This window comes from Lycium ferocissimum, chromosome 4, assembly GCF_029784015.1.
Source record: "Lycium ferocissimum isolate CSIRO_LF1 chromosome 4, AGI_CSIRO_Lferr_CH_V1, whole genome shotgun sequence".
Classification (NCBI taxonomy): domain Eukaryota; kingdom Viridiplantae; phylum Streptophyta; class Magnoliopsida; order Solanales; family Solanaceae; genus Lycium; species Lycium ferocissimum.
The window spans coordinates 37,389,885-37,402,962 of record NC_081345.1 but is presented as its reverse complement, the minus strand read 5'-3'; the positions used below and the strand labels follow the sequence as shown (position 1 = coordinate 37,402,962).

Here is a 13,078-nt window from a genome sequence, read left to right as displayed (position 1 = left end):
TGTTGCGACTCCTTGCTCTCGCCACGGTCTCCCCCACCTTTGGCATCGCTACCCCTTGACTCATTGCCTTGGACTTTGTCATGCTTGTCATGCCTAAAGTCTATCAAAGACTCGGCCTCCACTATTGCTTGGTCTATGTCTATGACTTGACGGCATTGCAACTCCTGCTTAGCCCAATTTTGCAACCCGTCTATAAAGTGAAACAATAAGTCATCATTGGTGAGGTTGGGAATTTGAAGCGTAAGGGTGGTGAACTCCTTGACATAGTCTCGTATGCTCCCCGTTTGCTTCAACTCCCTAAGTTTGCGCCTTGCCTTGTACAAGAATTACTTGGTAAGAACTGTCGCTTGAAGTCGTTCTTAAACTGATCCCACGTGCTAATTGTGCATAGACCTCTCTCAGCATCGGCGACCTTTCTTCTCCACAATAGCACAACAGTCTCTGTTAGGTACAACACAGCGGTGTTGATCTTGGCCTCATCGTCCCTCACTTTGCCATGCCTAAAATAGTTCTCCAAGTGCCAAAGAAAGTTCTCCACCTCTTGTGCATCACGAACCCCTTTGAACACTGGCGGCTTGGGAGCCTCGATCTTAGCCTCCCTCGTCACGATAACATTGTTGGCTACCTCGATCACACCAACGTTGACATGCTCTTCAAGTGCCACTATCTTTGCCTTCATGGCATCGATAGTACTCAACGCCTCCATGAGTCTGTACTCTAAGGCAGTGATGGTTTGCTTTACCTTAATCTCAGCCTGCATACGCCCCTCCAAGTTATTTCGGATGCTTTCAATTTCTTCAAGAGTATGCCCCTCAAGAACGCTAAGAGTGCTCTTCACCCTGCCCAAACGTTGGCCAAATATGTCGATGGCGTCCATCCCTACATTAACCTTAATAACCCATTCTTTACCGAGCGAGACGTCCTCGGACAGGACCTTCATGTCATCCTCGCTTGCCTCAGTGGTAGATGGTTCTTGGGATGTAAGCCCTTTATTTGGCACAACCTCTGGCGTCACCTCTTCGCTCTAGTTGGCGGCAATCCTCTTTTTGTTATGGCCTTTCTTGCCAGCAGCATCCTGGATGACGTTGGCTTGGGTTTTAGCAGTGTTGATTTCTCCGTCGTTTGTCATTCCCTTAGTCGTAACCTTCGCTCTGATACCACGTTGTCACGTCCTTAGTCTTCAACTAAGCGCACGTGCGGCACTTGACAACTCGCTCACGTTCTTGCACAACTTGCTCACGATCTCGCTATGCCAAGTCAGCCTAGATTACTACACTCAAGATCGCTAAGGGAATAGTAATTGAGAAAGACGAGAGAAATTTGCTAGAAGGAAGCTTTTTATTTTAGAAGACTTGATTGATTTTGCTTGATGGTTTACAAATGAATGACCCTCCTACTTATATTACTCACCTAGGGACTAGTATGTAAATAATTATTATTATATAAGTCCCTACATATTTACAAATAAGCCCCTATTCTAGAAATCTCTACACAACTAGATTATTCTAAGGACTTTCCATGCAATTCCATAAGGTTCTAAGGTCTTCCATGAGAAATCTCCATATTTCTCTAGACCCTTCTCACATAAGCTTTCCTTTTCCATGTAAGAATCCACATAAGCTTCCTACATGGCAAAAATAGTTACACGTGGCGCCTAGGTGGCATGATGACATGGCGGGTCATCACATTATGCAGAATATTATGGAGAATGCTCCAACAACATAGCAGAATCCAAAGCCATCCTTAAAGGGATCCAATGGGGCATCACAAATGGCTATTTCAATGTTGATGTTGAATCTGATTCAATGCTTATCATTAATATGATCAATGATCATGTAAAAGTTAATTGGCAGATCATGCATCTCGTAAAGCAAATTAGTAACTTGAAGACTCGAGGCAACTTCACATTTCAACATTGCTATAGAGAAGTCAACAATTTGGCAGACGACTTGGCAAATCTGGGAGAACACAAAAAACAGTGTATTTTCTTCACACAAAATTTAGCTCTACCTAATGGAGTTAAAAACTGGTTGAAGTATAACATAGATCGAACTCCCACATTCATAATAAGAGCTCAGAGGAATCTTTTTGATAATGGTTAAACTAATTTGGTGCTACTTTTTGTGTTTCTGGCAAATTTATTTTCTTCTTAGTGTCTTGATTCCATTGGGATACCCAACCGTTAGCCTTAATCCTGAGCTTAAAAGCTGTGGAAATTTTTTGTATAAGGATGAGTTGTTCATCCTTCATGTAACTCAAGGTGGGTTAGACAAATATCCAATCCACCAACTATGTATTTTTGTTATAATCAATACATAGATTAGGCACCGCCTAATCCCCACCATTATGGCGGTTTAAAAAAAAAAAAAAAATCGCATCTTACGATATTGTATCACATTAGTTTTGATATATATAATGGCTTTTAGCTATTATAACAATTTCCTTGTTGGTGTCTTTGGAACTTTGACATAAATAAATAGCTCTATCTGTGTTCTGTTATAACAATAATGGAATAAAGTTCACGCTCATCATTTTATTTTATTTATTTTTATTCAAAGATAAATAAAAATTATATCTTCCCAATTAAGAGCCATTAAATAATACTCTTCTTTAAGTTGCCAATTGGGACTCGATCAACTATATAAACGTGGCATCAACTTGACAAAGAAGGAACATTAAGCAATATGCCTAATAAGCGTTGCAATTATATACAAGTCTAATGCAATAGTTTATTCTAGGAAGAGTATTTTATGGCCATTAGCTTTTTTATTTTTATTATTATTACATAGGGCCATAGGGGTAGAGGAAAGGGAAAACGGGGGAGGGGATTACAGTGTAAGGATTCGAACCCTCGCCAACAAGGTGAAAGTTCAAGTAGCCAACCAACTGAGCTACTTAGGCTTGTATATAATTGCAATTAAAAGTTATTAGGTAATTTTATTGCATTAGACTTGTATATAATTTTGCTAGGTAATTATCTTTCGAACAATAAAATAGAGAGATAATTAAAAGTGTATTTTAGGAAGGGTATTTTCAGAGATTACAAAAGATATTAGGAATGAAATCGTAAAATGATCTAGTCAAACTAAAAATCCTTATAAGTTGTAAAAACATAAGTTAGGGGTGGCCAACTTATGCTTTTGACTGAATTGATTTATAAGCACTTTTGATATTTGTAAAACGCATAAATAATCCAAAAATTTCTCTTAAGCTAATTTGATTTGCTTATAAGCTTAGCCAAACGCTCTCTAAGACGCTAAAGGCTTTGAATATATGTATTATGTAAAGGATTACTCTCTCCACTCAATATTGCTCCTCACTTGTTTTGGTGTGTATTCAATTGAAGAAAATCTCTATTTATAAGGCAAAAAATTTGACCTCCAAGTTCATAAAAGAAAAAATTAAACTAAAGCAAAATTTGTTAGCCACAATTTTACTTTTTTGGAGCCAAATAATTTGCATAAGCACATGTCTATATTGTCATGGATCTCACAACGTTGAATTTACAATTGTCCATTGTTATCATACCACTCGACATGAAAAGAAATACGTTTATGGTAACTATACACAACGTCAGAAGCTAAGTATGCTTAGCGACGATCCACAATTTGTACAGGAAAACCATTTTTCATCTTTGATGTCAATGACGAATTAAAAATAGGAGTAAAACCATCAACAGGAACAAGCCTGAACCTCTTGAGAACACAAGCAACCACCAACTTTATCTGCATGAAAGCAATTTCTTTACCAAGACAAGTCCTTGGCCCAGCTTGAAACACTGGATATGTAAACGGATCCTTTGGGACAAATTTCCAGTTTCCCGTACATGCATCTTTTACCAACCAACGCTCTGGGCGAAAATCCTGATAATTGGAACCCCACAATTCAGACCATCTCCCCATTGCGAGAATGTGGAGAATAATGCTTGTTCCCTTCTTCACTTTAGTCCCATCTGGCAAAACATCGTCTTCAGTCGCTTGCTTCACTTCCACATTGACTGGCGGGTACAATCTCATGCTTTCGCAAATTGAAGCATGTGTATACACCATTGCATTTAAATCACCATTTTTTTCTTCGATTTCTTTGACAATCTCCTTTTCTACCTCTCGGTGAGTTGAGATGAACCAAAACAACCATATTAAAGCTGAAAATACAGTATCATCACCAGCCAGGATTAAATTAATACAGCTATCAATAACAAACTTGTCCTCGTCATCGTGTACTAGTCCATTGTTGTAGTATTTGACAAATCTGTCAAGAAAATCGCCTGATGAATGTGAACGCTTGTCCGCAATTCTCTTCTTTACGTATTCACGGAGTACATTGACAGCATACCTGAGATTCTTTTCCGATCCAATGTTGAGAATTTTTTTAATTCTCCACAAGACGGACGGGTAAATAAACCTCGTCATGCTGATCCTGATTGCTGTTTCAAAAGAGTCTATTAACGGGGTCTCAGGGAGAGATGGTAATAAGTACTGGGGATCATGACCGAATCCTACTTGACATAAAATGTCAAAAGTAAGCCGATGAAAAACATCTTGAAGTTCAAGAGTATTTTTATTTATTGATGCACTTTCGAATAGAGGAATAAGACGACGATGGAGCTCGTTCACAGTGGCTGATTTAACTAGATAAAGAAATGTATCCGCGTGGAATATGTTACGCGTGAGGATTTGCCTTTGGGTTTTCCAATTTTCGCCGTCAACAAGTAAAAGGCCATCACCTAATAAATCTGAGAAAACAAATTGCATTGTAGAGTCTTTTCGGTAAATGTTGAAGCGAGTCTTGAGAACATGCTTGATGTTGGAAGGGGAAATTGTTAAGATGCATGTTTTACCAAAAGGTCCATTAAGGGTGATGGTTGATGAAGATGATTTTTGGAAGAGTTGTGAAGTCCATAAGATAGCTTGGTGCCTATTTTTTATTAATGAGAATAAGCAACCAAACAGTGGGTAGGATTTTGGAAGCTGATGCTTCTTGCTCAATTTTGAATAAGTGCAGTGTTTGGAAAAGAACAGAAATACTATTAATGCTGGGAGAGAAAAGAGAAGGCTATACATGAGCAGGATCATATCCATCTGATCATGTTCTACTCGCAAAATTTCAGATGGGAGTGCTCTTTATAGGTAAGTTGGAAAATGCTCTTAACCCTCAAATTCGAGTTATCTAATTGAGACCAGTTCATGATAAATCATTTTTGTTCATTAAGGGGTGTGCCAAGTCAAACATGGACAAGTAAAAATGGATGGAGGGAGTATTAGCTTGACGGAAACTTAGCAAGCATTTCTTCATTTTTAAATTCCAAATCACATGGTCTCTTTGATTATTACGATATACTATATCGTCATCACACCTCTCCAATTCAGTCCCAATTTATTTTTATGCTCAATCTTCATTCCCTCTAGTATTCGTCTCACCCATCCAATCAAAAAAGGGGATGACTAATAAACTTTTATGATCAGGATCAAATTTGAATCATATCCATATAATCCAATGCAAAAAAATGGATACTTGATGGGTAAAAAATGGATAATAACCCACCATAACACTCGAACACCCAAATCCATCTCCCAGAATATCCATTGTCGCCAGACTCCCACATTATCTATTTTGAAGGGAAAGGGAAGATCGTAAAAGTTAAAATTATGTTTTTCATTCTCAAACAAGTTGAATCGTTGACTAGTGATTTTCCCCCCACTTATTATTAATGTTTCCTTCCCGCCCATCTATTGATAATTTTCATTTGACCCAAGCTGTAACTTCATTGCTTCATTGCAACAAAACATTCATTAATTACTACATTTCAGTGAGATTGCTTTCAAGGGTTCATGTATATATTGACTGAACAGCAATTGGTATAATTTAATGTATTTTTCCTCCTTTATAACTGCAATTTAATTTGCAAGTTTACTCTTCCTAGGTGCATACTCATAATTATCCAATTTTTCCACGAAAATTAACAAAAATTACTTACAAGATCGCGTCATGCGGTCATGGGGCGGTGCATTACTTACAGGAAAAAAATTTCACCAAGGAAAATTGTACAAGATCTCTTGAAAGACGATTTAACGAGATGAATAATCATTTTCATTGATTCAACAGTGGAGAATCAATTAATTTATACAACCGAAAGCATATACCTTTTACATTATCAATATCGCTTAACATGTAATTATAGATTTATTATCTTTTTTATTAGATTACGAAGTAATGCCTAAAATGAAAGTTTACTTGTTACTAATTCATTGCTAACTAGTACTATACATTAACTGTTGACAATAAGAAATTATCCAGATCATTAATACATTAACTGTTGACAATAAAAAATGATCTAGGCCATTAAATGCTTATAATAATAGACTATTCCTTGTAATTAATTCATCTAATATAAACTCAATCATTATACTTACATTAACCGTCACGAAGCAATAACAGTACTGTTGATATCATAACACTTGGTGGTTAAAACGAAAAAAAGGTACGTACAATACATATAAAGCATTATTAAGCCGTAAATATTAACCATGCATGCATCCAATAATGTTCAGGCGTTACGATCAACAACCTTTACAAGAAAGCCATTAGTCATTTTTAGAGCGAAATGAGACAAAAAAACAGCTTCCTCCATGGCCGGCACAAAGTGAAAGCGGCGGAATACGGCGGTGGCAACGGTTTCTATCTGCATAAAAGCAATGTCTTTCCCTAAGCAGATTCTAGGACCTCCATGAAATATTGGATAGGTGAATGAGTCCCTAGGCACGAAGGTCCATTCATCATGATTTTCTTGAGTTCTGTTGAGCCACCTTTCAGGTCGGAACTCCGGCCAATCAGAACCCCACAATTCCAGGGACCTCCCCATTGCATAAGTAGGATAGAAAACAGCCATACCCTTTTTCACTTTGGTACCATCAGGCAACACATCGTCTTGTATAGCTTCTCTTCCACCAAAAGGTACTGGAGGGTGAAGTCTCATGCTTTCAAAAATTGAAGCATGGGTATATATCATATCCCTAATATCCTTTTTCTCATCTTTGACTTCTTTGACAATCTTATCTTCCACCTTTGGGTTTCTCGAAACTGACCAGAAATACCATGTTAAAGCTGTAATGACAGTGTCCTGAGCTGCAAGAAGGAAATTTATAGACGAATCAATGAGGAACTCGTCATCATCAAATTTTCCTTCCGGATCATTCATTAATCCTGATAAGAAATCTGCGCCCCCAGTACTACTCCGCCTGCGGTTATTGATTATTATTTCTTTAATAAATTCTCGGATTTCAGAGATGTCACGTTTGAGTCCCCTTTCGGAGCCCATATTGAAAAATCGTTTGGCTTTCCAGAAAAACTGAAGGATCCTCTTCATGCTGATTTCAAATGCAGACTCGAAAGCGTCAGCGAAATTGGTTGGTGGAAAATTAGGGAAATTATATAAGTAGGCTAGGTCATGGCCTAGTCCCATTTGAACTGCAATATCGAATGTGAATCTACGAAGAACGTCTTGAAGGTCGATGACTGCATTATTGGCAGCTGCAACTGAGAGCAGTGGAAGTAGTCGATTGGATACTTCATTCTCAGTGATTAACTCGACAAACTTATGAAATGATCTTGAACTGAATTCGCGGCTTGCAAATTGCCTAAGTTTTCTCCATTCTTGGCCGTCTGCTAGGAAAACATTGTCTCGGCACAAATCATGAAGAACAACTCGGAATTTCCTGTGTTTATGGTAGATATCAAAGCGAGTCTTGAGAATGTGTTGAACGTTGGCAGGATTAGCAGTGACGATATGAGGATGTCGTCGTAGCGGGAGATGGAAGAGGAAAGTGGCGGAAGGTGAATTGTTAACAACCTCAGCAATCCATTCGAAAATCTGATTGCGATTTCTGAAGATTGCTACAAGATGACCCAAAAAAGGATATGCATATGGTCTCGGAAAGGTGCCAGCGTTATGATTGTTTCTCAAGTATGATCCAAGGTACAAGAGAGCTGGTAGAATAAACAAAGCAAAAAGATATTGATCTGCCATAACTCTATTTTGTTAGCTCACACAGTAATACTGAGCATGAAGGTTGAGAAGAGAACAACTTGGTATCGCATTTGCTAGCTTGTTGGAGATTTATTAATTTATGCATGGGCTACCCCTACTTGTTTTGAATTTTTCGGATTTTACCATTTTGTGTTTTATTCTCTCTATTTTTCACTCGAATATATTTGCTTTATTTTATTTTTTTAATGTGTGAACGGTTACTACCTCTCTCTGTCCCAACTTAAGTGTCTTAGTTTGATTTGACACGGAATTTAAAAAACAAAAGGAGACTTTTGAATCTTGTGGCCTTAAATTGAGGCCCTATTTGGACATGATTTGAATTAGTGATTTGAAATCATATTGATCTGAAGTTGAAGTTCTGTTTGGATATGTAATTTGGATTTCTTAAGTTCTATTTTTTTCTCATAATCATGAAAAATTCACAAGTTGTGAAAACTATCAAAACTTCCTCAATTCTTATATAATTTTACCAAATGAGCAAACCATAGTTCGTAACAAAATTAATACGCTACTAGAAGACATTTCTAAAAGATACAACATCTATTGATCGAACTTTTTTAGATCAATAAAAAGGAAAATTGAACATGAGTTGTAGTGTATTACTCTTTAATATAATCCTCCCATGTAGTACGGACAATCTCTTGACGTCGAGCATGCATTTTGCGATCAGATAACCAAGAAGACGAACCAACATTTTTACTTTGAGTCAAGTTTTACATTTTAAAAAATATAAACCAACTTATGAATTTTTTTTTTTACAAAATATAAACTTATGGGTCAAGTTTTACATTTTAAAATTTTTTAATTAGTGATTTGGAATCCCAAATCCTACTTTTTGAAGAATTTGGGATTTGAAATATGAAATTGAAGTTGAAATTTTGTGCAAATTTCATAAACAAATAATGATTTGAAATCAAAATATGAGAAATCATGATTTCAAATCGTATGACCAAACGCCTACTAAAGATGTGTCTAATCCTTTAAATCTTGTGATCTTAAACTTATTGGAAAACTTGAAAATATAGTAAGATGCACTTTTTTTTTTGACAGATGAAAAAGAAAAGTAAGACACTAGACAAGGGAGTATTATATTATATATATCTCCAAGCTGTAATTACAATTAATTACTTAGTACTCATTACTTAATTAATACGGGCATGCAGCTGGCCTGATCAACAATCCAAAAGTAAGCTGGATAATATCCCCAATTATAAAAGAAATGGATTCTGTTATATCTTGTTGAAGTTTGACCAAGTTATCACAAAGACACAAACTACTCGCAAAAAGCACGTTCTAAGACAGAACTCTTCAACAATTATTATTGTATAAAATATGTTATCTATCCACGCTTGAATTGTAAAGCAAGACTAAATTTTAAAGAAATATGTTACTAGAATTTTACATTATTGAACGAGTTATCACAAAGACACGAACTACTCACAAAAAGCACGTCCTAAGCCGGAACTCTTCAAAAAACTAGTAGTATATTATAATTAGTATAATACGTTAAGTCTCCGCACTTGAATTGTAAAGCAAGACTAAATTTTAAAGAAATGTGTAGAATTTTATACTATTGGTGAACAAGCTTATCACAAAGACACGAACTACTCGCAAAAAGCACGTCCTAAGACAGAGCTCTTCAAAAAATTATATTATTATTAGTATAATACGTTAAGTATCCGCACTTGAATTGTAAAGCAGGACTAAATCTTAAAGAAATACGTTTGTAGAATTTTACATTAGAGTTGACAAAGAAAAAATAGGATAATATAAGAGGGAGATGTTGGCCATGATTTTCTTTGCGGGTTTCAATATTATAGAATAAAGAGCGTGCAACCGCATTCTCAATAATAATTAATGAAAAAATAAGCTTTTCATTTATGTTTAAATTGAAGCGACACCATTGAAGCTTTTCATTTATGTTTAAAAATAAGCTTTTCATTTATGAGAGGCAATAAAAGCTAATTTAGCTTATTGTGCTGTGCTTTGATTAATTAAGAAGGGTCAAATGAAAAAAGTTCATTTGGGACTGACAATGATGTATTATCTAAGCAAAGGAAACATGGCAAACATTATCCATGGGTAAAACATGAATCAGGATATATTCATTAAAATTCAAAGTATACATCACTTTGTTTACCTTAAAAAAGAGTACAGTTAAATTTGTTTGTGGTTTAAAGAATACGTGATTTGATTTGTTATAAACAAGTGAATAAAAAGGCTAATAACGACTAGAAAAATGGAATGAGTAAATCAATAAAGAATTATAAAGCAATAATGAAATGTTTAAGAATGAAATGTTTAAGTCTGGGCTTTGTTGATCCTTAGAGAGAATTCTTTGATAGGCGTTCCTCCGGTGGAACAATTCTATGCTTTGGCTTTGCAGATTAAACGCTAGCCCGGTACAAAAGAATCACAAAGTAAGTTAATTGCAAAAGATTGAATAGTATGAATGTGTGTCAATAATTGTTATTCGATGATCCTGATTAGAGGCATTTAGGCTCCTTTTATAGTATAAATACATTAGCACTTGAGCCGTGATTAAGTTCTAATAATGAGTAATAATAAACAATAAATGTTGCTTTAATTCTAAATCGTAACGTTTGCTTCGAATCTGGACCGGTCACACAACGTTAACCTTTCATTAATGACCCGAGGCAATTGCCTTGGTAGGTTTGCTCTAGGTTTATCCGGGGTCTTTCATTTCGACTAAGTGAAACAACTAAGCAGTGTTTCGCCTTCAACTGCCACGTGCTCAATTCCCATTGTGCCATGTGTCGAGCTATATTTTGTCATGTATACACACTTCATCACTCCAAAAGCAGATTATTGGACGATCATGCTCTGCAGTTCCCAGAACTATATATGTAACCAGGGGCAGAGCCAACATGCGTACTTGCGGGGTCGGCAGAACCCAGTAGTTTTAGTTGTATTTGTGTTAAAGAACCTAGTTAATATGCATAAATTTATCCACAAATTCAGTAAGCTACCTTTTTCATAATTCAAGACTCTTAAACTCAAAATTCTAGCTCCGTCTACGTAACTTAGTAACAATACGCAGATTACCTGTCGAAGTCAACTTTTTCATAACTCTGATTAGGGGTGTATATGGATCGGGTTGGTTCGGATTTTTTAAACACCAAACCAAACCAATAAAATTCGGGTTTTTCAACCTCAGGTTTTCTCGGGTTATTTGAGATTTTTTTCGGAATAGTCTTGATACAAAACATATAACTTTTACTTCAAATATTTCTTTAGTCCTAGTAAGATACAACTATGTAATTAAGGTGTTTCATAAGAAAATAACACAAAATGTGAGAAGAGTGATGAGATTGTATTAAAATATTCAACAAAAGATAATAAAATCCGTTAAAATAAATATTGTTAATTAATAAGTCATAAAGAAAATGACCATAATCTAAAAATACTAAGTCATGCTAAAATAAGTACGGCTAATAAGTATTAATTACATGACAAGAAAAAAAAGCCAAGTTATGTATTTTCCTCTCTAAACCAATTATGTAAAACTAAAGAATAGATATCCAACATTATTATCATTCCTAGTGGTAAATTGAATTTCTTTTGTTAGTATTAGTGTTGAGTTGGTTTTGGTTTGGACTTTATATGAGTTACTAACATCTATAGGATATAAAACTTATTCACATTTAAAATTCTAAGTTCAAGCTTAAATAATATCATAATTGAAAAAAAAACTACGAAAAAATTTAACAAAAATTTATAAATTACATTACAAATAAATATTTTTATGTATAAAATATTTTAAAAATTGAATACATTTAATGTCGGGTTGGTTTGGTTCGGTTTGACGTTTTTTAGCTAAGAACAAACCAAACCAAATATGGTCGGATTTTTTTTTTTTTCAACACCAAACCAAGTCAAACCAAAACACTAGTCGGATTTTTTTCTCGATTTATCGGTTTGGTGCGATTTGTTGGTTTACTTTGTACACCCTAACTCTGATTGTCAAAATCAGTTGACCCAATCCAAAACTACAGCTATAGAATCTCCATACTTGAATGTGAAGATAATGATAATTAAGTATCGAATAACTTGTTACACCTCGGTAATTTCGTGACATTGTGTCGCGAATGGACTAACGTCGGTCGAGGCGGACATGAGACCTTCACGACTACAAGAGGGTGATTGGCAACCTTAATGTATATACGGTAAGATTCCTAGGTTATCGGACTTAGCGAAACTAGGCTCGTCGTGAAAGAGAAGTATAAGTTATATTTGGGAAGGATTTCATGGGCGTCGAGCTAAGGAATGTTTAGCAAGGATTTAAGGACGAGTTATAATGTCCATTGGATTGTGAAGGAGGTGTTGTACAAGGACCAAGAAGGTTCCATAAGGATTCGAGATCAAACGAAGCGACGAGAACGAAATCGGAAAAATTGGGGATTATACGGTCCAATGTACGGACCGTATATTTTATACGGCCCGTATGTTTGGCCGTAGAACTCTTCCAGTGAAGGGGGAAATTATGGAGGTTCTGGAAGGAACATACGGTCCAATATACGGACCGTATAAATTATACGGACCGTATATTGTACCGTATATTCGGGTCGGGTCCAAATTCTATTTTTATATAGGCACGGTTTTCCCTTCTTTTTCTCATTTTCCACGATCCAAACACTCTCCAAACCTCTAGAATTCTCTCCATATCACACTAATACACATCCAAGTAGGGGAATTAAAGGATCAAACACCAAAGGTTAGTAGAATCAAGGGTGTAAATGCTTCCGAAAGGTTGATAGAAGTTGAAAATCTTTTTGGTAGTCAAGTGGAACTTTTCTTGGAGTATTTTTGTCCAAAGATCATCCTTACGTAATCAAGGTGAGTATTACAATTATTTTATGATAGTAAGGGTGTTGAGTAGTTGGAGGACTCGAATTATAAACAAGTATGAAGTTGTATTCTAGTAATGGTTGTGGAGGATTCCGGAAATGAGTTTAGAGATGGAATAATGTTTAACTTGAGGGGAAATTGCGTATTATGATATTATAGATG

The 13,078-nt window shown here is 35.8% G+C and overlaps 2 protein-coding genes across 2 annotated transcripts; both read right to left on the bottom strand.

Moving 5' to 3' along the window:
- Window positions 1–3,590: 3,590 nt before the first annotated feature.
- Window positions 3,591–4,754, bottom strand: LOC132054011 (cytochrome P450 94A2-like). The gene has a single exon (XM_059446095.1). It carries the CDS (start codon window positions 4,752–4,754, stop codon window positions 3,591–3,593), a length of 1,164 nt encoding a protein of 387 aa, XP_059302078.1.
- Window positions 4,755–6,547: 1,793 nt separating this feature from the next.
- On the bottom strand, window positions 6,548–8,026 carry LOC132054009 (cytochrome P450 94A1-like). Its single transcript, XM_059446094.1, has one exon. The coding sequence runs from the start codon at window positions 8,024–8,026 to the stop codon at window positions 6,548–6,550; it is 1,479 nt and encodes a 492-aa protein (XP_059302077.1).
- Between the last annotated feature and the right edge of the window lie 5,052 nt (window positions 8,027–13,078).

Coding starts and splice junctions, on each gene's coding strand:
- LOC132054011 (XM_059446095.1), bottom strand. CDS start 4,754: ATGCAATTTGTTTTCTCAGATTTATTAGGTGATGGCCTTTTACTTGTT.
- LOC132054009 (XM_059446094.1), bottom strand. CDS start 8,026: ATGGCAGATCAATATCTTTTTGCTTTGTTTATTCTACCAGCTCTCTTG.